General features: G+C 34.9%; 1 protein-coding gene across 1 annotated transcript in view; it reads left to right on the plus strand.

The window, feature by feature from the left end:
- Window positions 1-24,291, plus strand: part of SELENOT (selenoprotein T) — a 27,047-nt gene extending 2,756 nt beyond the window's left edge. Inside the window, exons 2-6 of the mRNA XM_006926219.3 lie at window positions 11,315-11,425; window positions 11,917-12,043; window positions 14,713-14,800; window positions 17,191-17,344; window positions 17,858-24,291. Coding sequence (XP_006926281.2) covers window positions 11,315-11,425; window positions 11,917-12,043; window positions 14,713-14,800; window positions 17,191-17,315 — 451 coding nt within the window. The 3' untranslated portion in view covers window positions 17,316-17,344; window positions 17,858-24,291. The remainder of the gene's footprint in view (window positions 1-11,314; window positions 11,426-11,916; window positions 12,044-14,712; window positions 14,801-17,190; window positions 17,345-17,857) is intronic.
- Window positions 24,292-25,077: the final 786 nt, after the last annotated feature.

Consider the following 25,077-nt stretch of genomic DNA (forward strand, 5'->3'; position numbering starts at 1 on the left):
TATCCTTATTTGGACATTTAAATATTGAACATAAAAAAGGAAGTTCTCTAATCAGAACTTAAAGTTCTCTAATCAGAACTTAAAAGTTCTCTAATCAGAACTTAAAGTTCCCTTGTAATATTTTCCTTTCTTGTCATTTTTATGTGTAAATGTATCCTGACAAGTAGTTTGGCATGATGTTTGTATGCATGCTTTGTTTTTACCATATAGATGATTTAACACATAATCAGACTTACAGCATTTAATTAGTTGTTGCAGTTTAAAGAGATTACTGCCTACAACTCTTCACAGTTAATACTTATTTGAACGTGTAACAGTTGATTTACGAAAAATAGTGAAGTTAAGATCCCAAAACATAAGTAGAATATAGCAGGATTTTCCAATTTTTGTTAATTTAAGAATCCACTGCTATAATTTTAGGACAACCAAATTGTAAATGGAGTTTTAAGAAGTAAATGAAACAGTGACTACAAGAACAGAATTTCATTTAAATTTATACCAGCTCAGCCTTTGCTTTCATGGTTCAGAGGCAAGAAAAAAGACCTGGGACAGATTTGGATGTTGATACTGATCAAGATAGTAAAATGCCAAATTGAATAAATCTAAGAAATTGTGATTTATAGAGATCACGTTAGTTACTGTAGACTTCACAGTTGCATATTCAACAAATATTTGAGCATCTACTCTGTGCAGGCACTTTGGTGCTGACAGTTTTAATTCAGTGTTCTCATAGATGTTACAAGTAAGAGCAGAAAGCAGTCATTAATCTGTGGACAACACATATAAAGTTACAATTAAGTTAAATGCTGTGAAGGAAAGTTACATAGTATGAGAGAGGCCCTGTCAGGAGATCAGGAAAGTGTTCCATGAAGAAATAAACTTTGAACTGATACTTGAAGGATAGGATTTATTGAGAGAGCTTTCCAGCAGGAGAATAACATGTTCAATGGCCTTGAAAGTGGGAGAGAACTTAGTTTCTTAAGAAGGCCAATGCTTCTGACCACAGAAAAGGCAGCATGGACCCTGGAGGGTCTGGCAGGCCATATTAAGGAAAGATCAGCTAGAATCACTGTGAAAAAGACATTACAGGAAACAAAGAATAGATGTGGGGAAACCATTTGGGCGGCTGTTGAGTTGCGCAGGCAAGAGATGATGGAGTTTGGAACAGAAAGGTGGTAGTAGAAGGAGAGACTAAAGGGACAGGTTTGAGAGATTTTTAGGAGATAAATTTGTGATAGATTACATATGTATTTGAGAGGAAGAGGAGAAATGTCAAAGATAACTCCTGAGTTCTAGAGCAGTGCTCTGTCATTCACTGGAATGATAAACAAAGGAGACAGATTTAATTTAATTATTTTTGGTGGGAGAGAAGGAGAGAAACCCTGGATTTTTAAAACTAAAACACAGTAGCCAGGGGAAAATTCTACAAAGAAATCTTCATTTCCTCCCGAATAGCCACAGTAATTGAAACTACAAACTTAACGTACTGTGTTTCACTAAACCTAAGATATGATGGATTGTAAAATACACCATTATTTTACATACCACTCAGAAGAAAAAAAAAATAGTGCCATTTAAACTGTGAGACACTAATGATTATAAAATAAATCCTGAGTTTTAAAAAGATGCTCAATAGAGAAAAAGGTACTTTTTGAAATCAGTGAAATAAAGGAGTAATAAATTGATCCTATAGTAGAGTAATAGCAGGGTATTAATAGAGAATAAATAAAATAGTGGCTACGACACCTATTACTGTTAGATTTTTTAAAAATTGTATAATATTTATGTGGAATTTAATCCTTTTTTTTTTTTACCACTTGAAACAAATAACTGCAATATTAACTGAATACTCTGCACATAATTTTCTACTTAATGAAAGAAGTACTTTAGTTCAGAGCTTTTAGATGTAGGTAAAATATGAATGGTTTTAAAGATTTTATCTTCTCTCACAGAAAATTAAAACTTTTCCTTAGAGTAGTTTGCCATTTGGTAAGTGGTAGAAATCAAATTGAATATATCAAGAAATACCAAGATAACCTCATAAATTTTGAATTAGGATAGTTACTGGGAAACTGTACGTTTATTGGACTACCAGTTTGGAGTCCCAAGTTCTATTCTGTCTGCCTCTTACCTTTTGGATGACTTCTGGAAATAATTTAACCTCTCTAGTTCTCAGTTTGTTCATCTGTAAAATGAGGATGTTGGTTGCATTCCATTACCTCTAATATCCTGTTCTATTTTGTACTGTTAGGAAGCCTAAAGGAAAAAAATGAAAGCATGCATATGTGTTTCATTTTTGTTTTTGTCATTTAAGAGTGTTGTTCGAGTCCTCTGGTTCCTCTAATAGTCACCTTCCCTGCTTTCCAAAAATGGAAATCATACTTTTACATAGCTTACCTTAATTTTGGAGTGCAGTCTGGAATTGGTGAGGAAGAAATCTTGCTACATATGTTTTAGCAAGAACTACTTATAATCAAGTTCTCGGTTTTTATGTCCCCTTTTTCATGCCACTTGTTTTCCTCTTTTGTCCAATTTTTAGGAAGGTATGAATTTGTCTTTTACAGTAACATTTGAAAATCAGTTGTCTGATGGGAGAGACAGACAGTAAAACATTCTTTTCTGAGTGTTCTAAAAGAGGGCATAATGGAGGACTTTAAAAATCCAGAGGAAAGAAAGATTACCTATTCAGGGGGAGTTGGAAGGCTTTGAAGAGGAGGAAATGAAATCTTGAAAGGTATAGGGAGCTATCCACTGGGAGATATAAAGAGCTTTACAAACTAAGGGAAGAACATATGCAAATGAAGCCTTACACGCAGCATAGAGGATAGGAGGGGACAGGAAATGAGGAAATCGGGAATCATATAATCAGTTAAAAGCACATAGCACTGTGTACATGCTACCATTTATAAAGTGCTCATTGTAATTTATTATTTGTATTGTCTTTAATGCTGTGATGAGAACTTTGGTTAATAAACTTTGGAACTTTACTCTTTGACTTTCAGCTTAAAAAATGAAAATAGCTTTCTGGCTATGAAAGTAATACATGTTTGTTGTAAAAATAATTTTAAAAAGTGTATGGAAAAAGTAAAATCTTTGTAACTACTTTATTAGCATTTTGAAGAACCTCATTCAAGCTGATGCTTTACAATGACACATTCTATATTATGTAATTTTATACAAATGAGTTCATAAATTGTATACTTTTTTGAAATTGGCTCCCCCTCCATTACTTACCTTTTTAGTCAGTAAATACAGTTCTGCATCAACAGACATAGTATTGTATGAGATCGGTATACTTTATTTAACCAGTGAATCTTTTGTTTATTTAACATTTAGGTTCTAATTTTTCATAAAATTACTTTGCTAAAATGAATATTCTCAGATATCTTGTGTACTTGTCCAATTATTCCTATAAACTAAATCCATAGAAGTAAAATGTTATTATGTCAGAGGGTATTACATTTTAAATTTTGATGTAGTTAAATTAATACTTCTGGAAGATCTTAAAGTGGGTTGGGTTATTTAAATTTTCTAGTTTATTTCATTGTAATCAGAGAATGTGACATTTGCTGTTTCTACTTATTGGACTGACTTTGTGGCCTAAATATAGGTGGTCAATGGTTGTAAATGTTCTGTGGGCTCTCAAAGGGTATTTTCCATAGAAAAAAAACTGATGTATTTATGAAATTTATTCTGTAATTTTTATTTGTTCATATTCTCTCACTGATTCCATTTTCCACCCATCAATTTTCTTTAGGGCCTCAAATTTTTTTAAAATTCTGCTTTTTTGTTTTATGACTTTATGCAGTCTCTATCTCTTTTATCATCCTGCTTCTTGCAGAATGTTTTTGAATGTAGGCTCTTACTTTGAATCTTCTGTTTGCTGTTTCTGCTCTTTCGATTTGTGACATTTTTTCCATAGTCCCTTGGGTGTTTCTTCTCCGTTTTTCAAGCAAGACAAGAAACAACTTCAGATTTTATCAATTGATGAACTGTATTCTCTCCATTAGACTGTTAGTAGCTCACTGTCTCTTCGTTAGAACTTTGCAAGTACCAGGTTTTTCTTTGTTTTGCTTGATGCTGTATCTCTAGAGCCTAGCACAGTACCTGTCATCAGTCAATATTTATTGGAAAATTGAGTACAGCCTGTTGTAGTTCACTGTCGTTGGCCCCAAGATAACCTTTCTCTCTTCTTTTAAAATTCCTAACTGGAGTATAGGTTGATAGTTCCTGATACTGTTCCTTTCTGGTAGGTTTTTACCTGGATTGCCTCTGCTTCAGTTTGTAGCTGTTAGGCATTGAATGTGATACATGTAAAACTTCAGTTTTGAACATACTCTGCTAGCAGTAACCTTCTTGGACTGGCCCCCATACCCCTACTGTTGGGGCTAAACTTCTAGAATTTATTATGCTACTGTCAGTTCTCTTCCTGCTGCTCTGATTTCCCAATATACCCTTAATACTTAGCCTGTTGCTGGTTTTCTTTCTAAGATTCCTGGCTTTTTTTATTGAGTTTATTCTAATGTCACGTGAAATCAGCCCACAACAAACAGGTAAAAGTATAAGACAAACAGCAAAGCAATAACAAAGCAGCCAAGAGACTGCTCCAGTGTGGCCAGTGAATTAACATAGAACACAATATACGTTATCTTTTATCAGTCTCTCTAAAAACTTATAAAAATATACTTAGGGCATGTGAATTGTACCTCAATTTTTTAAAATATATTAAAAAAATAAAAGCATGAACGCATAGGAAGTATTTTTAAGATGAGACAAAGAACTTTCCTACAAAATGCAGATAAGTCACCATTTGTTGAATGCCTTTATCAAGTCACCTTTGAGTGAGTGGCTTATTAATTGCTTAATAAAAAATTCTTTCTAGAGTAAAGAAATAAAATTCCTTCATCAGGAAAAGATGAGGAAATTAAGTAATTTATAAATTTGGGGGAAAATAGTCTGCAGCAAAAGATTTTTTCAAATGTCATGCCAAAGGAAACTAGAAGCTAGTGACCTTAAGAATGAAGACAGTAAAAACAGATAATTAATCAAATTTTAGGTTTATCAAGTCTTTGGAATAAATTCAGTAAAGAAGCCAGGAATCTGAGAAGCCACTTTAGGCATATTTTTGTATGTGTTATATTGTGATGGCCGCTGTAGTGCTGCAAGAGTGAGGCAACTGGGAGGGAAATGACATGATTTCACATAATTCAATTCTTTAACCTGATAAGCTGATATTTTTTTATTGCTGTTTTTGCAACTTTATTTTTAAAAAATGAGCAAGTTCTGGTCCATATTTTGATCTTCATTCAAAGTATATGAGCACTCCTGTTTGTAATTTTTATAAAAAACATTTATCAGATTATTATTTACAGCCTTAATATCTGATTCTTTTGTGGTTTATAGAGCACCTTGTTCAGAATTCATTGCTTAAAACACTTAGAGCAGATGACGTACTAGACAAATGGCTGTTACTACTTCTTCTATTAAAGGGAGCAAGGAGAAACAAAGATTACATCTAAAAATTCAATTTTCAATGATTGGTGAGGTGTCGGACTAATCATTGTTGTAGACAACTAGAAATCATAGTATTTAGAAAATATCTTCCTGATTTTTTTGGTACAGTGTGGGGGAAATATTAGTTGAAATTCTTGGGATGTAAGTAACAGAAACCTTTTTGAACTGGTTTGAACAACGCATTTAGAAATGCAGTTTAAAACTACCTAAGAATAGTTTTTAGAACCGAAAGGCAGCAATGCAGCAGGGCCTCAAGACAGGCTGAAATAGAAAACTAAAAGTCTGAGAAGACTTAATTCACTCTTCTTCTGGTTCATATCTGTACTTTTCTTAGTAAAATGTTCTTAATTTTTCCCCCTTCTCTGAAGATTGACTTATTTCCTCTTGGTCCTTTTGAAAGATCATCATTCTCTTCTACCCGCAACAGCTCTGGTGTTATATGTTCACCTGTGTGGAGGTAGTCACTTTAAAATCCCAGTTCTTCATTTTTACACGGGGAACTTGAGCCTTCCTGTGACAGATTTGCATTTTTGGAACATCAGCTATGGCAAGGGGTTGAGTCTTACTGTAACAGGATCTAATCCTTTGTGTGAGTAAGAGGACAGTTGGAGAAGGCTAGTTATTATAAATGAAAGCAGAAGAGGATTTCAAGAGATGGCAAAAATAGAAATTACAAGTATTTCTTAATAGTTATCTGATTTTGCTCTCTTTTAATAAACTTGTGAAGGGCTCAGGTTTGATATGTTAGCATTAGACTACAATTAGGTGCAGATGTAGTATAGAAAAGAGAAAAGTGTGATGGTTGGCACATGAATTAGGAAACTGAAAACATGGACTTTAAAAAAGCACAGAATCTATTTGTAATAGTTAGCATGGACAAAGGATTTTTCTGTATTACCTAAATTTCCTTTCTAGTTATTACACATAGATCATCTAATTTATATGCAACTTCTTCCTTTTAGAAAATTGTGTGAAAAATAACTTTAAGTACAGCAGGTGTAAAAGTTGACGCTATAAATAAGATAGTTCTGTATTACTAGAAAGAGATTTGTAAAGTGATTAGGACTTAAATTTAAAATTTCTTTTCAAAGTTTAAATTTACTTCTTAAGGCCCTTTGGTTCAGAGCAGGAGGAACAGGCAGCTGCTGTAACGTATTTTTAGCATGTTCACATATTTATTTGTTAGAAGTTTACTGGAAGTCATAGTTTTCCTTACTGACCCAAAAAGGATGAAATAAGTTGAAAGAGCCGCATATGGTGATTACAGGTTGAATGATTACTGGCTCATTACCACGTATGCCTTTAATTTAACATTTTGCCCACCTTGATAAACACTAAGTATGTTTTATTTTCTGTCAGTAGTATTGATTGTTATTTCAAAACAAAAATTGTTTTGGGGAAAACAAATTATATAGGAAAAGAAGTTCCTTGTTTTTCCTTACAAGTCTGGAGGCAGATACAGAGAAGCAAGTTTACTTACGCATAAACTTGTCTAAGAATGTGTTGTGTATCTTGTAAACTGCTTCATTTTTCAGAAATAAGAAAGGTGTGGTTTAAACGTTTTGTTTTGTTTTTTTCCAAGATTATGGACCTATTCTATTTGGAGTTTGGTGCAAGGATCTGAGATTAAACTGAATTAGAGTTAGGACTGGAAGAACTGAGGATACAGTTAGGATAGAACACAGCAGCCAAAGAAATGGGCGACTGGGAGGAATCTGACCAATAGTATTGCCTCTACATAGACACACCTCTCTAGCTGGGCCTCTTAGGGCTTCCCTTGGTGAAGGATCGGAACTCCTAGAGCAAAATGAGGGACTCCTTTGGACCCACAGTTAGAACTCCTAGAGAGAGAATCTATGTCTTCTTCTTGGAAGAACTTCAGAGATCTCTGCCACCAGGAGGTCAGCTATATGGGTTATGGCATTGTGGCAAAGAGAACTTACTTCCTGGACGCAGGGAAGGGTAACTCTTGCATTATCTAAGTATTCTATTGGAGTCTAATGGAAGGAACCTAGGATCTCATATCTGTGTTCTAGTCGCAGCCCTGCCTAAGGACGGGGACCATATCTGTCACTCACCACTGCATGCCCGCTAATATAATACTTGACACATAGTAGGCATAAATATGTGAGTGAATTAATAATACATGAATATTTAATGATGGAAAAGTCACTTGATCTTCCTGGATTTCATGTTTTTCTGTTGATCTATAAAAAAGGAAGTTTCAGCTTTATATCTTCAAAGCAAAAGTGTCATTCACAATTTCTTATAGAAAAAGCAATTGAGGCAAAGTACTAATGCTTGATGAATGTAACAACAGTAATCATAAAATAATGGATAAGATGAATGTTTAGTAAAGGTGAGGTATCTAGAGATTCTTGAGTTCTTTTAAGTATGTAGCTCTAGAGATTTGTATCCCTTTGAAAAAATGTCATACTTTAGGGATGTAATTTTCTATGAAATTTTTATTCTAAATATAGAGGAAGTATTAGTTTAAGAAAAGACTGGTGAGTTTCTCACTTTTTTTTTTTGAAAAGTGAATTTTCTTAAATTGAGATCTATGAGTATTTGGACTATTTCTCCGTCAGATATAAACTTGATGCTGTTCCCTTTGGTTGCTGGTGATGGTTGTTATTTTTTCCTGATGACAGTGTAATTGACAAAGCTGGCACCTCAGGTTTTACTGTATTAAAACTTAATTACTGATCCTGCCTTCTCTCTATCAAATGGTACTTTCATTACTTTATATTGTGTTCCTTAACTTAGAACTTAATGTATTAAAGTGCTTAATCATACCTAAATTTGTAAGCTCCTCTTGATATGGCGGTACCACTTTATCCCCACCCACCGCCCATTTTATTGAAGTATGAATGACAAATAGAAATTGTATATATTTAAGGCAACGATTTGATGTAATATATATTGTGAAATAATTACCACAGTTAAGTTATTTAACACATCCATCAGCTCACATAATCACCTCTTTTGTGATGAGAACATTTAAGATATGCACTCTCTTAGCAACTTTCCAATGTACAGTGCAGCATTGTTAATGTTAGTCATCATGCTGCACATTACATCCCCAGGACTTACTTTGATACTAGAAATTTGTGTCTTTAGACCAATATCTCCCTGTTTTCCCTACTACTAGCCACTGGCCACCACCTACCATCTGTGTCTATGAGTTTGGCTTTTTTAGATTCCATATATAAGTAAGATCTTACAATAATGGTGTTTCTCTGAGTTATCTCACTTAGCATAGTATAGTTAAGGTCCATCCATGTTGTTCCAAAAGGCAAGATTTCCTTTTTTGGCTGAATAATATTCCATTGTATTATATATACCACCTTTTCTTTATTTATTCATCTATCGATAGGTGATACATGATTTATTTCATGTCTTGATTATTGTAAATAATGCTTCAGTAAACATGGGATGCAGGTATCTCTTTGAGATAATGGTTTCATATACCCAGATTGTTAGATTAAATAGTCATTCTATTTTTAATATTTTAGGGAACCTCCATACTGTTGTTCATAGCGGCTGTACCAATATACATTCCCACCAACAGTGTACAAGGGTTCCCTTTTCTCCACATCCTCACCAAACTTGTCATCTCTTGTCTTTTTGATTATAGACATCCTAGCAGTTGTGAGGTGATATCTCATTGTGGTTTTGATTTGCATTTCCTTCATGATTAGTGATGTTAAGCATCTTTTCATGTACACGTTGGTCATCTGCATATCGTCTTTGGAAAAATGTTTTTTCGGGCTCCTTTGCCCAGTTTTTAATTTATTTTTTTATATATATTTTTATTAAGTTTATTGGGGGTAACATTGGTTAATACAATTATATAATTTTCAGGTGTACATTATAATTTGACATCTATATATTCTATTGTGTATTTACCACCCAAAATCAAGTTTCCTTGAGCTGCCATATATTTGATCCCGTTTACCCACTTCACCTTCCCCCCACCCCCCTATACTTGACCCTCTTTACCCCGTCTACCGCCCCCGTCCTCCCCCATCCCCTACCCTCTGGTAACCACAAGTCTGTAGTCCATGTCCATGAGTCTCTGTTTATTTGTCCTATTCATTTGTTGCTTTTAGTTTTATATCCCACATATATGATATCGTGTGATTTTCAACTTTTCCTGTTTGGCTTATTTCGTTTAGCATGATTATCTCGAGGTCCATCCATGTTGTCGCAAATGGCAGTATTTCATCTCTTACGCTTTGCCCAGTTTTTAAATGGATTGTTAATTTTTTGGTTATTGAGTTGTACAATCCTTATATATATTGCATATTAACTCCTTATCAGATGATTTGGAAGTATTTTCTCCCATTCTGTAGGTTGCCTTTTCGTTTTGTTGATGGTGTCCTTTGCTGTGCAGAAGCTTTTTAGTTTTATATAGTCCCACTTGCTTATTTTTGCTATTGATGCCTTTGCTTTTAGTGTCAAATCTAAAAAATGGTTGCCAGGACCATTGTCAGGGAACTTACGTCCTATGTTTTCTTCTAGGAATTTTATGGTTTCAGGTCTTGCATTCAAGTCTTTAATCGTTTTGAGTTGATTTTTGTGTAAAGTGTAAGATAATGGTCTCGTTTTCCTAACACCATTTATTGAAGAGACTATCCTTTCCCCATTGTGTAATCTTGGCTCTTTTGTTTTCAATTAATTGACCATATATGTGTAGATTTATTTCTGGGCTCTATTCTGTCTCATTGATCTATGTGTCTGTTTTTATGCAAATATCATACTGTTTTGATCACTATACTTTGTAATATAGTTTGAAACCAGAAAGTGTGATGCCTCCAGCTTTTTCTTAAGATTGCTTTGGCTATTTGGGTTTTTTTTTTTGTCATTCCATAAAAATTTAGTATTGTTCGTTCTCTTTCTGTGAAAAATGCTATTGAAATTTCAATAGGGATTGCATTGAATCTGTAGATTGCTTTGAGTAGTATGAACATTTTAACAATTTTCATTCTTTAAATTAATGAACATGAGATATCTTTTCATATATTTATGTCTTCTTCAATTGCTTTGATCAGTATACTTTTTTTTCTCATATATATGCACTCTGGTGGTATATGCCCTTTTCTTGCTGGAGCAACGTATATTATATATCCATAGTGTAGTCATTCAGAGATTTTTATGAAGATGATTAGATGCTGTTGACTTAATTTCTAGAGCAATGGTATGGATTACTGTCATATTGCTAAAGATTCTTCCCAATCCTTGTTTTCCTTTGCAAAGTAGAATCAAATTTTAGAGTCAGAAGGTACCTAAGAATTATTTAACTATGATTGAGCAGCCATGTGTTCCCAGTTAGGGGACGAGTGGGAATAAGAACCAGAGTTTTATGTCTCATGCCTTGGCATTTTTTAAAGTTTCTTGTGTCTCAGTTTTGAAAGTCTCTATTTCAGATGAATAAGAGTTTTTTCATTTCAGTGTTTATACAGTCATTGTTTTTGTTTTTTTTAAAGGCAAATTGACTTGAGAGCTCAAAATACACTGATATATGTGAGTAGATATTTGCTGTTGTCCAACAATAACTCACATCTACAAAGTTTCGTATTCTAAAGGAATGATTTACTTGAGGTGAGGTAACTTAAATACGTAAAATCTGTTAAAAAAACCTCCATATACCCGTCATCCAGCATTAATCATTATTAATTTGTGATTGTTCTTGAGAAGCACTTTTAATTTTGGTAATAATTTTAGGCTTTGTCTAACTGCACAATAAATCTAGGCATATTTTAAATCACTTAATGGAAGCGCTTTTGTTTTTCTCCAGTGTTTCCTGAGGTTATAGGCGGGTGTTTGAGGAGTACATGCGAGTTATTAGGCAGCGGTACCCAGACATCCGCATTGAAGGAGAGAATTACCTCCCTCAACCAATATATAGGTAAGTAAATTTCAGTAACTTAAAAGGGAAAGAATTTGATTTTGTAAACTTTTGTGAATTGGTTCAGTTAACTTTCCTTGGTTATTAACATTTCTTAACTGGTTGTAATAATATATGGAGAACAGTGTTTCATAAATAGGAAATACAGAATTTTTCTGTAAAAAGGAAAAGAGGAGGGTCATTTTTTAGGTGACGCCCTTTCTAAAGACGTGTTTTGTTATGTAATTTTTATTGTGGAACTATACCACGAACACTCAAATATTTATAGTCAATGGTATAAAATTCTATACTGTTAAAATAATATTTTTTAAAGGCTGATGCATTTTGTTTTAAAACTGTACAATGAACTAGTTACTATCTTTTTCACTAGTTATAATTAATAAGTTAAATTTTTTCTAGAAAATGTCTGTACACATACACTTGAGTTATGAAATTTTGAAGTAAATGAGAAATTGTGGCTTCTGATGAATTTGTTTCTTTTCTTTTGATAGACACATAGCATCTTTCCTGTCAGTCTTCAAACTAGTATTAATAGGCTTAATAATTGTTGGCAAGGATCCTTTTGCTTTCTTTGGCATGCAAGCTCCTAGCATCTGGCAGTGGGGCCAAGAAAACAAGGTATGTAATTTAATAGCTTTAGTAGCTGTAAGTTTTTAGGTTGTCAGTGAATATATTTTAGTGAATTCTGTTTTCTTTTTGAGTACTTGTTGCTGATTCACATGTTTACATAATTTTTTTATCTTAAATCACTTTTTTTATCTCTGGGCAAGGCGCTTAACCTCCTTTGGTTTGTTTCCATACTTTTGTAAGAATGATTAGGTCTCACCTTTATATTATTTGAAGGATAGGCAGGCATCACATTAGTAGAACTTGGGCACAAAATAAGTTAATACCTGATTTTGATTATATAGGCCTAATCATATCCAGCAAAACATAATATATACATAACGTAGGCCTTTTATACCAACTGATATGGGAATTAATGGGTTTCTTCATATTAAAAATGAGATTTCCACTGACTTGTTCTTACCAAACACACACACTTTTTTTCTCTCTCACTCTGTTTTTATTATTTGTCCTTCGACTCTGCTGTTCATAGGGAATCTGTTAAGCAATTACCTGAAATGATCAATATAAATACACATAAGAATCTTGTGCTATTATTTTCTTTGTAGGATCCTGCTGCAGCACACATTCTTTCTAGATCTTTTTTTAATGTTTTACTTAAAATCGTATTTTCTGGAGGGTTTACCTTTCTGCTGTGAGAAATGGGACTAATTTTTATTTCTCTCTTGGATTAGATTGTTTAAGTTTCCTAAGGAGCATTTACTTTTAGAGTCCTCTATCTGGACTTGTCCTTTACTTATAGTCTAAGACTACCTTTTTAGCTGGCTCCAACATAGTTTGTACTTCTTTTTCTTAGGGAACTACTTATTTCCAATAACAGGCAAGACTACTTAACATAAACATCCTCAGGTGCTACTGTTAATTAAAATGTATCTACTCTGTTAACAAAACATTGATTTGCATAGGATTAAGAATTGAGAGTGAAGTACTGATTGATAATGTTTTGTTATTTTTATTAATCTTATTGATTTAAAAATACCTTTAGTGCATTTTACTTCTATAAACATATAAATTGTTGTTCTACTGTAGAAGGGGAATGTCCTTGAAAACTAGGTTTCGTGACACTCCCTTGTATACTGTTCCCATTGAAGATGACTTCTATTCCCAAATGATAGGGTAACCTGTATGAAATCAGAGTCCACTTAGCTCAAGGGGGAGGTGGGCAGGCAACGCTCTTTCTCATGTGCTATCGGCATTTTGATTAATTTTTTTCTGAAACAGTTTGTTGTGATTTGACATCCTCACTACATTCTCCTTGTAGTCAGGTGATTTTGTTAAATTGAAACCTATCCATTAAGGAGCTTCAAGTTTTTTGGTGGAGGGTATAGGTTTGCATTCTAAAGTGAATGAAGTAATTTAATATGCCAGTGCTTTCTAACCTACTTTTATTCTTAGTTTGTCTTTTGGGTTTCTGGATCCAATTTAAACCTGTGTGTGGATGGAGAAGGGTTTCCACCACACTGACAATTATCAGACATCAGCCGGTGTCTAAGAACTTGACTAATTCTGACATCTGTCTACCCAGCGGTAGCATCAGATTCAGATTCCACAGATTAAAAAAGGTTCAGTCCTACAAGACAACTCCCCTTCACCCTCCCCGCTGCTCCCCTCCACCCCCAGACTCCAGTTGCAAGTCCAGGTTGTTACTTGTGTTTCTGACCAACTGGCTACAGATCAGAGGTTCCCACAACCTCCTCCATGGGTTTGTTTAATTTGCTAGAGTGACTCAGAACTCAGAAACATTTTATTTACTAGATTATCAGTTTATTGTAAAAGAATATAACTCAGAAACAGCCAAATGGAAGAGATGCATAGGGCAGGGTATGTGGGAAGAGACTTAGAGCTTCCATGCTCCCTTCAGGCTCATCATTCTCCTAACATCTTTACATGTTCACCAGCTTGGAAGCTCTCCAATCCCAATTTCTCTGGGTTTTTATGGAGACTTCATTACATAAGCATGATTAATTAAATAATTGGCCATTGGTAACTAATTCGACCTCCCTGAAACTGGAAATTCCAACCCTCTAATAATATAATTGGTTTTCCTGGCAACCACTGTCCCCCCATTTCCCCTTTAGGTGAGGCTCAAAAGCCACTTCATTAACATAACAAAAGACACTTTTTTTTCCTACCCCTGTCACTTAGGAAATTCCAAAGATTTTGGGTGCTCTGTGCCAGAAACTGAGATGAAGACCAAATAAACATTTTTGACTTAAAATGATTTATTTAGAACATGAACAGATTGTATTGAATACATGAAGTTGCTGATTGTTGCATCAGTAGTCTCTTGTGAATTCATACATTATATTAAAAAAATGATAAAATGGACCCTTTTTATGCTGGTATACTTTTGTTTACCTCATTAAGCCTAATAGCTTAAGAGATATCTAGAGATTCTATCTCTACATTATGAATATCATATAAGTTCTTCACCATGTATAGAACTGTGAATTAATATTACAGTTTTCTTTTTCCATGTACGTCATCTGAACATATGGAATGGCAGTAATAATTTGCGTGGAAACTTTTAAGGTAGATTAAAAAAGAGCAATTATCAAATGAAAATGAGACTTCTTTAAAGGTTACTGTGTCTTAAGTTGTCATATTGTTTTGATTTCAAAATGACTTTGCCCATTGTACTTAATTATATTTTCTTTTAGGTCTATGCATGTATGATGGTTTTCTTCTTGAGCAACATGATTGAGAACCAGTGTATGTCAACAGGTGCATTTGAGATAACTTTGAATGGTGGGTTCTGAATAGTCTACATTCTGTGATACATTTTAAGTGATTTATAATGAATATTAGGCTTTTCTGTTTTTCATAGTATGCTATATTATCTCTTTATATGGTCCTGATCTACTCTCATGGCTTTAAAATAACATCTGTATGATGACCCCTGAATGTTTAGCTCTAGAGGCCTATAGACCTCTTTTCTATGTGCTGTATAGGGGTCTTCAACCCCTGGGCCACAGACTGGTTCCTGTCCATGGCCTGTTGGGAACCAGGCTGTACTACAGGAGGTGAGCTGTGAGCGAGCGAAATTTCATCTTATTTGCAGCAGCTCCCCAGCACTAGCATCACTGACTTGGCTCCACCTCGGATTATCAGCCATTATATTCTCATAAGGGCGCTGGTCCCTGGTGCCAAAAAGGTTGAGGACTGCTATGCCATATGTTAGGGCAGGCTGGTAACGCAGGCTCTGAAAGAATTCACAGAGTCGATATCGGAGTAATAGACAAAGTTTTATTCACTTTCCAAGAGAGGAAAGGGGACAGATGCTAAAGAAGATACACTAGCCTGGAGGGGTTGTGGAGTAGAGCTTTTATTCAGTTAAAAGGAGTGTGGGATGGAGGTGTTGAGTAATGGCTTGTATGACAACTGGCGCCAGTTACGGTCTGTTTAGCAAAGATGGCAGGAGTCTTCAGTTTATCTTAAAATGCCAGGACAGGAGTGTTTGCAGATATCTGGGTTGGGTGACAGCTTTACAGTGAGCATAGGCATTGGGCTGCTGTAAATTTCTGTCCTGTCCTGTTAATACAAGCTCAGCAAAGAGAGAGATTAGAGCAGAAGGCTATAGAAAAGAAAAAAAAAAAAGTAAGCTTTTGTCCTTTTTACTATACCCAAGAATCTTAAACTACTATGCCCAAACTGTGATTACTTCTGCTTCCTATAATTCTTGTGTATTCCAATTTTCTTCTTCCTGGATTTCTTAGTTATTTAATGACACTATTATCATTGTACCCAGTTTCCCATTTCAGAAACCTAGGATAACGTCACTTTCTCCCTTACTTTTCATATCTAATGGATTTCCAAGTATTCTCAGGTCCACCTTTTACATTTCTCAAAAATCTACTTTATCTTCATTGGCACCACCCTAGTCCAGGCCACAATTATCTTGTTAACCTCTAAAACAGGAGACCCCAACTCTTGGCGCATGGACTAATACTGGTCTGTGGCCTGTTATGCACTGGGCCACATAGCAGAAGGTGAGCAGCAGGTGAGTGAGCAAAGCTTCAACTGTATTTGCAGCTGCTCCCCAGTGCTAGCATCACTGCCTCAGCTCCATCGCAGATCATGAGGCATTAGATTCTCATAGGAACACCGGTTCCTGGTGCCAAAAAGGTTGGGGACCACTGCTGTAATATGTTTTCTAAACCAGAGGTTGGCAAATATGGTTTATGAGCTAACAATGGTTTTTACATTTTTAATGGTTTAAAAATATTAATAATTTGTGACACATGGAAGTTATATGAAATTCAAATTTCAGTGTCTGTACCTAAAGTTTCAAGTTTCCTCAATGAAAAATTTTTGGAAATTTATCTCTCTAATTATATAAGTACCTATATAATATCCTTGATTTCGTTTCTTGGTCCATAAAACTTAACATATTTACTATCTGGCTTCTTACAGAAAAATTTGCTGACACCTGCTCCAAACAGTGATTTTTTTTTTAATGCATATTTCATCTTGTTGCTTCACTGCTTCAAATTCATTAAATGTCTTTACTTTGTTTTCGCGATAAAGACCAGAACATGTAATGTCGCCAAAAGGCCCTGTATTATGTAGCTTAGGGATTGGCAAACCATGGCCTCGTGGATCATATCACTTGCTGCCTGTTTTGTAAATAAAGTTTTATTGGAACACAGCCATTCCCATTCGTTTATGTATTGCCTGTTGCTCATTTCAGGCTACCATGAGAGTTGAGTATCTGTGACAGATTGTTTATCTTTTCAAGCTGCAAATGCTTACTATCTGGCTTTTTATAGTTTGGTGACTCCTGATCTAGTCCCGGCCTACATCTAGCCTCCTTGTACCACCCTTCTATATTTCGGCTATCTCTCACTTTTAACTATAATATCTCACTTTTAATAGTAAAGACAAAAGGCTTTCCATCCTCTTATAGGTCTCTCTCATAGCATCTTCTAGTTTTATTTCTTAGTACACAATTGTGATTCTGTAGCTATTTATATAGTTATTTTTGTATTTCCCCTACTAGAATATAAGAGCAAGAACCTTACTTCTTTTACTCACTTTTGTATCCCCAGCTGTGTACACAGAAAATAAATATCTGTGAAATGAATGTTTATTACAGAATCATCTTTAATTTTGGGTGCCGGTACCATTTATTTTTATAGATGTACCTGTGTGGTCTAAGCTGGAATCTGGTCACCTTCCATCCATGCAACAGCTTGTTCAAATTCTTGACAATGAAATGAAGCTCAATGTGCATATGGATTCAATCCCACATCATCGATCATAGCCCCACCTATCAGCACTGAAAACTCTTTTGTAAGTAGTTTAAAAATATAAGAACTATGTATATGTATCAGTTAATTCTCATCATGAATCAGCAAGATGCCAGATATTACATATATTATCACTTGGGTTTCCAACTTAGGATTTAACAGATGGATGTTTTCTTCATTAAAATGTATAAAAGATAAGTGAGTTTGGGTCTGCCAAAATAAAGTAAGATTGTGCTAATAATTTTATCTTCAAGGCTTAATAATTGGGCTTGTAACATCATTTTTTTGACTGTGAACCCTTAGTGGCCAGAATTGATATACTTAGGATGTTTAGAGACAGAGTCTCTTATTACGTTCAAATAGCTAGTTCCTAAGAGTATGCAGATTCTCTTAACATGTTCAAGATAGAGAATTTATAAGCAAATGTATGTGAACAGAGAGAGGTGTTACGTAACTTTTGCTTAGCAGAGATGTTCTCAATTCTTTTCTGATCAAAGAGTTGATTTTATAAGAGTGAGGTTTGAAATAAAATATTCTTTTTTTCTGTGTCTTTCAGACATTAAGGGATTTTTACAAGAGCAGCGTGACTGACATTATGAAGGCCTGTACTGAAGACAGCAAGCTGTTAGTACAGACCAGATGCTTTCTTGGCAGGCTCGTTGTACCTCTTGGAAAACCTCAGTGCAAGACAGTTTTTCAGTGCTGGCACATTTTGGAATTCTGCACATTCATGGAGTGCAATAATACTGTATAGTTTTTTTTCCTTCCCCAAATCTACTCAGTTAATAGTTTTTAAAAAACGTGGACATTACTACTTGTACTTTTTTTCCCCTTAGTCATATTTGAAAAAGTAGAAAGATGAGTTAGTTTGATTTTTTTTCAAAGATTTCTGTTAAATCTGTTGTGATTTTATATGACTTTTCCTTTTTATAGTTTAAAATTGATCTTTTGGGAATACAGTTAAAGTTCTCAAGTACTTTATCAGACATCTGTAATTTGGTCATGTCCAATTTGTATAGTTTTCAAAATACTGCAGATTGTGAATAGTGCATTATACAGGAATATGGGGGGAAATCCTATACACAGAGTACTCTACCAATTTGTGTGTGTGTGTGTGTGCGCGCGTGTACGCATGAGTGATTACCAGAGAACGACTAAAAGACCAACTGCTTTTTAAATCCTGTTATAGTTCAAGTGTCTTGCCTTGACCAATCTAATGAGTTGATTAACTGGGCCTTTATACTTATCAATAAAAAACTAAGCAGATATAAGTTAAATAAAAACTTTGAATTTATTGCCCAGCGTACCTGTTAACATTATAATATTTAACAGTCGTCTGCTTAAATTTTTGTTTTTGACTTACAGATAACTTCATAAGGGACACACTTGAGATTCACACATAAATTATAGATCATTTACCATTGTTAGGATAATTGAAATTTGCCTCACTAAAGAAAGTTTAGTTGAATCTCTTTTCAACATTAATATTAGCTGAGTGGAGATCACTTGTCTAATGATTTAACTTGCCTAACATATATCAGAATTTTATTATATTTGAGGAACAAACTTGAAATTTTTTTTATTCAGTGAATTTAATATCTTTCCAGAGTTCTAAAAAGACTGTAAGAGTATTTCGCAGAAATAGGAACATAATGTGGAAAAATAGTCACATAGCAAGTCATAATATACTTCAGCTTCCATGCAGGAATAGAAGTGGTAGGTCTAGATTTGTTAGTGGAAGTAAAGGGATTTATGGAAAAATTATGAGGTAATTCAATATTGGATATGCCACTTAGTACAACCTAGTACAAACATATACTTTGTCACTGAGTATTTGTTGAATGAATGGCTGGTAGTGATCATGATTATGACAGCCTCAGATGGACATACTGTAATCTCTAGCTGACAAGAAGTTAGTTCTGCAGAAAATTGATTAAATGGCTTATCCTTTTAATTAAGGCTACAGAACTGTAACCTAAGTTTATATAGTGGCAAGAGTCAGTACTATTTAAGCTGCGAAGTTACGGGTTATTATTATTCAGGTGTAATAACATTTTATCTTTGACTAGGGCTTAAAACCGTGATTTGTACCAGCTCAAACTTCCTATCTTCTACAAATTGAACACACTGCTGAATGTGTCTATGGACTTTCTTCAGCTGATAGATATTCCACTAGTAACACAGCTAATCTTTTGGCATTTAGACTTTTCAAACCCAAGCCTTGGATGTTCCCATGTATCTGACAGGTCAACCATGAAGAACCTAAGATCCAGTTCTAACATTTTCCACATTTGCCTTGGATGAATAAATTATCTTTTAGAGAATAGCTTTAGGTGGCTTAGATACTGATTAAACTCAGCTATTTTGTTGACACCCATATCTCAATATTGTTTTATCTTTGGCCATGTTTAAATCTAGGATTTTATGGGGTCTCTGAAAAAATTAGTAGGAAGCATGAATATAAAAAAAAATTTAAGGAAAAAGGGAAAGTTAAAATGAAACTATTTAGAATGTAGTTTTATAATATTCCCAACATTTCAGAATTTATTAGTTGCCTGCAAATTTGTCTTAGCTGTGCAGTGTAAAAATGTCTATGTACTATATTAATTAGAAGACCATAGAACATGACAGCGGGTTGGCTAATGTTATTGGAGTTTTTACCACAATTGTTATTGTGGAAGAAATTATTTGTTAGATTAATAAAATGTTAGCAAAACATGGCTTTATACCTCAAGATCTGCAAGACAAATATGTTTCAGAATATAAATGCATTTTTTGGCACTGACATTAACAACAGCAGTTGATCATCCTTTAACACTATGAAAATATAACAAGATCCCAGTGATGATTCTTTCTTACTTTGAATGTTTTTAGTTTGGGACTTTGTTGGCATTTTATCATTGTCGTAATATTAAATAATTTAGTTTTTTTAAAAAGCCTTAAAGTTTTTTTAAGCATGATATGATATTTAATATGAAAGCCTTTTTTTTTTAAAATCTTTTGAGAGAAAATGTGAGGGATTATAAAGTTTGGGGGCTTACCTCTAGCATTGTGAAAATAAACTTTTAAGCTGATTCTGAAAGGAATCCCTCCATTGTGGAATTAAATCAGTGCTAGAGCACTTTATATGATAACTGTATTTGGAAAATTTTACATTGTAAAAATTGATGTCATCAAATAATGTTTATTTTTAATGGCTTCTGAAACCAACTAGTGCTAACCCAAAGTCTGGCACTCAAGTCTTACCACTCTCGTGGACCTTAAACTACTTCTCGAGTTTTATGGTCCCTTTGTGCTTCAGTGTTGCTGCACTGTCAACAGCTCTGTGATGGATTCTGTGCTGGGGTGGAACAGAATGAAGCAGTTTACATTTTTGTCCATCTTTACCCCACCGTCTACAATTCCTGAGAATGTCATACTAACATATCCAGATCTGGAGAGAAAAAAAAATGAGGGCATTGACTGGTATAGACAATTGACTGATATAGACAATTTAACAATCTCAGGAAGAACAAAGTTCAGATATTTTTTTAAAAATCCAGCTGAGCCTTTTTCTTCACAGTCCATGTCTCCTTTTCCCTAGGTCACAGAAAAACAAATAGAAATAGACTTAGCCTTGAACTGTATCCTGAAGAAAAATACAAACTGGTCTCAGCTACAGTAGGATGAATGTTGTCACTCACTCTCAAGGCTTATAGAATGTCTTCCGTTGCCTAGGTTAAGCATGAGCAAAATGAAAAGAAACAACATGATAACTAAACATACTAAAGCAATGGTTATAAAACTTTAGTGTCCCTAAAAATCATTGAGACAAATCTCTGGATCCCATCCTTAGAGATTGATTCAGTTGGTCTGAAATGGGTCTCAATAATTTGCATTTCAGCCAAGCCTTCAGATAAGGCCGGTGTTGTCCGTCTGTGGTCCACATTGAGGAGCACTGTACCACAGAGCAGAATGCAAAGCTTATGACTTAACCTGGAATAAAATGTAGCTCATGGGACAGAAGAATATTTTACACATTTGCTTCATGTTTACAGTGACTTATTAAGAACAAGAATTCGGTAAAATGGGAACTCAGAGAAACAGAATGAGGTGAGAAGGAAATTATGTTTCTAAGGAAATAAATTGACATAATTGTCCCAATTTAATGATGCGATGTATTTGTTATCTGTTGGTGATTTAGTATGTTAACCTTTGGATGGATATTTTAAAGGAAAATGTTAAGTCTTCAGTATACGATAACTGGTTTGAGTTGTTAGATTTTCTCGGTAAAGCAGGCAACATGCCTGCATTATACTTATATTTTCTAGTGACAACTGATCCTGATATTTACATAAAACCTATTTAAATTTTTATAGTTCTAAGTAGAGAAAAGGAATACTTTTAGTTTTAGTAGTAATCATAATAGAACTCTTCAAGGGAAACCCAATCAAAACTTAATGAAGGCCCCCTAAAAGTAAAGGATTTACTGGCTCATGTAACTGAAAAACCCAATGTAGAGTTGCCCTCCGGTATTTAAATGTAATTATCAGAACTCTTCATCTGTATTGGCCTCATGTCTCCATGAGCCTGCACCACAACTGGGGAGAAGATGATGTGGGGCTAGGGAAGATGGGAGAGGAATGAGCATGGGTAAAAAAACCCAAAAATGTACTCTGGTGCAACTTGGGTTACATTCTTATCTTTGGATTCTGTTTCTCACTTGATATCCACTCTAATGATTTTGTCATCTTTTACTCTTCCTTTCCTCTATGTCACTCACCACTCAGCGTCCTTCTTATCCAGGATCATTATGGGTTAAGACGAGTTTATGGCTTTGTGTCTATAAGCTGCTCAGATCAAGGGCTTAGCTATTTGGGAATTATCTGGAATGGTGGGAGCTAGCATTGGGTTGTTTGGCTTGGTTAATAAGGAAAAGCGTTAGAACCTGGCCAGCAGGTTGCTACCAACACTCCCTTAGGCCACTTGGCTATACACATTTAGTTTGTGTACTGGCAACTCTTACCAAGAGAAAACAATTACTGCTCCTTTGTTTATTGTTACTCTTGAGTTGCTAAGAGCAGATCTGTTTCCAGGGAGGTGTTCCAATGATATTTTCCCCTAAACATTTTTTAAAATTTTATTCGAAAATGCTGCTGGATTTCTTATTTTAATAGCCCAGAAAATCAAGAGATGAGACATTATTTTTAAGGTGTTAAAATATAGATTTTTAAAAATACTCCTGCCTGCTATTGGAGCGCAGTCCATTTTTCCACCAGGAAGGACAGTGGTGTTGAGGAGAATATAACTACCATGCTTTCTAGTGCTTCGAGGAAACTTCAGGTGCATAGCCTCTTGCCCAGAGACTGTGATTTTGTATTGGCGTTATCATGTATCCCTGGGGGTTGCAGCTTTCTATAAGTTTACTGTGGCTGAACCAAGAAAGGCATATGCAGATTTCTACAGAAATTCTGATTCCATGAACTATTTTGAGGAGATGAAGGCTGGTATCTTTAAGAATGCAAAGTGATTTTGGAATGTAAAGAATTTCTTTGGGTTGCATTCCATGGAAGTTTGCCACTGACCTGTGTTACTGAACTATGAAACATGAATATTTGGACTGTAGAATAGTCTCTCTTAATCAATAAAAAGTTAAATACTGTGGACATAAAAAAATATATATGTATACATATATGTATATATGTATAACCTGTTTAAATACATTATGCATATCATGTATATAATGTATTTAAACAGTAGGTTACTTAAAAATGTGATTCTGCCAGTAGAATTCTATAATATACAGAAACATGGTAATTTGGTGTTGTGAAAGATGTTAATATCTACTAAAGACCGAGGCGGCGGGGAGGAAGGAAGAGAATGTCTTGCTCTGATTCTACAGTGCCAAAAAACCCAAATCTACACCTTTGGTGGGCTTTGGGGAAGAGGAGTAAAAGCAAACGACTTTGTCAGAAATTACTCCAGATATGAAGAGACAATTACAAAGCAAACAGAAATTTAATCAATTTTGTTTCATAACTGTTTGTTGACTCTTACTTTTGCTAATATGGACTGGAATTTTTCAAATAAGCTAAACTGAAAAAGAAAAAGTTTGTGAATTCAGGGAACACGAGGAGAGAAGGAAAGTTTACATGACAAATTCTTTTCCTTACATTTCAAGGTACTAATTGACAGCCTATTTCTTTTCCCAAAAGTAGATTTACAAATTGCAGTTTTCCTGGCCACTTATCCTTACTGTTTCCATGGTGAGAATTGCAAGGCATATAGAGAGTACCAGTCACATATCCCAGGCAAGGCAGTTACTTGTAACATCCGTAAGGTGGTTTAAAAATACCATGCCTGCCTCTGAGCTGGAGTTTGAATCATACATGGTCTCTTAAAGTTCTTGGGTTTGAACTCAGTGAATGAAGATGCTCCATTCCACTAAACTAGGACTTCTCAACATTTCTGTTGAAGAACAGGTCTGCCTGGGACTGTGGCATGATGTGACCCATTGTAAAACACAACTTTGTCAACATCTCATTTTAAAATTCATGCAAAAATTCATTTTACTCCAAATTGTTCATGTGGGTTTTAACAAAAAATTTTATTCTTAGTAACTCTAAATCTTCCAGAAAAATTTACATTCCAGGAAGTTGTGTTTCTCCTGAGGCTGTGTGTAACTCCTGCTGTATTATATCTTATTCCTCTTGGGGTGGGGTGTGTATATGTGTGTGTGTGTCTGTGTACATACCATCTTAGGAAACAAAGTGCATTATAGAGTCATTTCTTTTAAACTTATGTAAACTTTCTATATAATCCACAGTAAAACACAGTAACTGAAGAGGCTGTGTTCCAGGAAATTTGTGTCCAGAAGATACATTTGGAAAAATAATATGAGAGGCATAACTATGAGTTTTAAAATGTTATATAAAGTTACCATATCAAAAATCTAGTTAAATACTGTACACAGTAATGACAAACGCTGAAAATAAAAGCCTTTGAAAGTTTTGAGGAAGGCTAAAATGGTGGTCCTGTATATATATATTGCTTATGAATGAATGGATGGATGAATGGGTTTGGTTAAGGCAGTGATTCTCATCTGGGGGTTTCACTAGTGGACTCTGATGATGAGACATTTTTGGTTGTCATGACTGGGAGGGAGGTGTGCATTGCTCTTGGCATCTAGCGGGTAGAACTAGAGATGCTGTGAAATATCCCAAGACAGCTAACCACAACAAAGAATGATCCGCTCCAATATGTCAATAGGGCTGCTGTTGAAAACCCTGGCTAGGAGAGTTGGTGGAGGTTGCTGGGAAAGAAGAAAAAGATGACAGATATGTGCTTATGTAGAGGGGCCTCTCAGGGTTCCAGAATGGAGCCTCATAATTGCAGCCTTTAGCTCAGACCCGGGAGGGAAGAGCCTTAGCCTGCTCAGTCTCAGTCCCTGTGGGTGAGAGGGCAGTTCTACTCTTCTAGCCAAGCCTGAAAATGATTTGCTATAAAGAGGCCTAGTGTGGTTTCAAAGGGCCTCCTTTACCTCCCTGGGTAGTTTTTCCATATTATTTAAACTGAAAATTTTAAATTAACAGGATGCTTTTCATTTTAATTATTGAAATAAAAGACTAAATTGAAGGTGACGTTTTCATGGGAGAGACTGTCAAATGTAACAATCCAACAGAGAAATGGCTCTTGTTAAATCCTTTCTCTTTTTGATTAGAGAAAAAAGAGAACTTGGAGGGCTTGAAGTTGGTAGTGGGTCATCCCAAAGGCCAAGAGGCTATACAGTGGTGTAGG

The sequence above is a fragment of the Pteropus alecto genome, unplaced genomic scaffold (genome assembly GCF_000325575.1).
Source record: "Pteropus alecto unplaced genomic scaffold, ASM32557v1 scaffold239, whole genome shotgun sequence".
NCBI classification, from domain to species: Eukaryota; Metazoa; Chordata; class Mammalia; order Chiroptera; family Pteropodidae; genus Pteropus; species Pteropus alecto.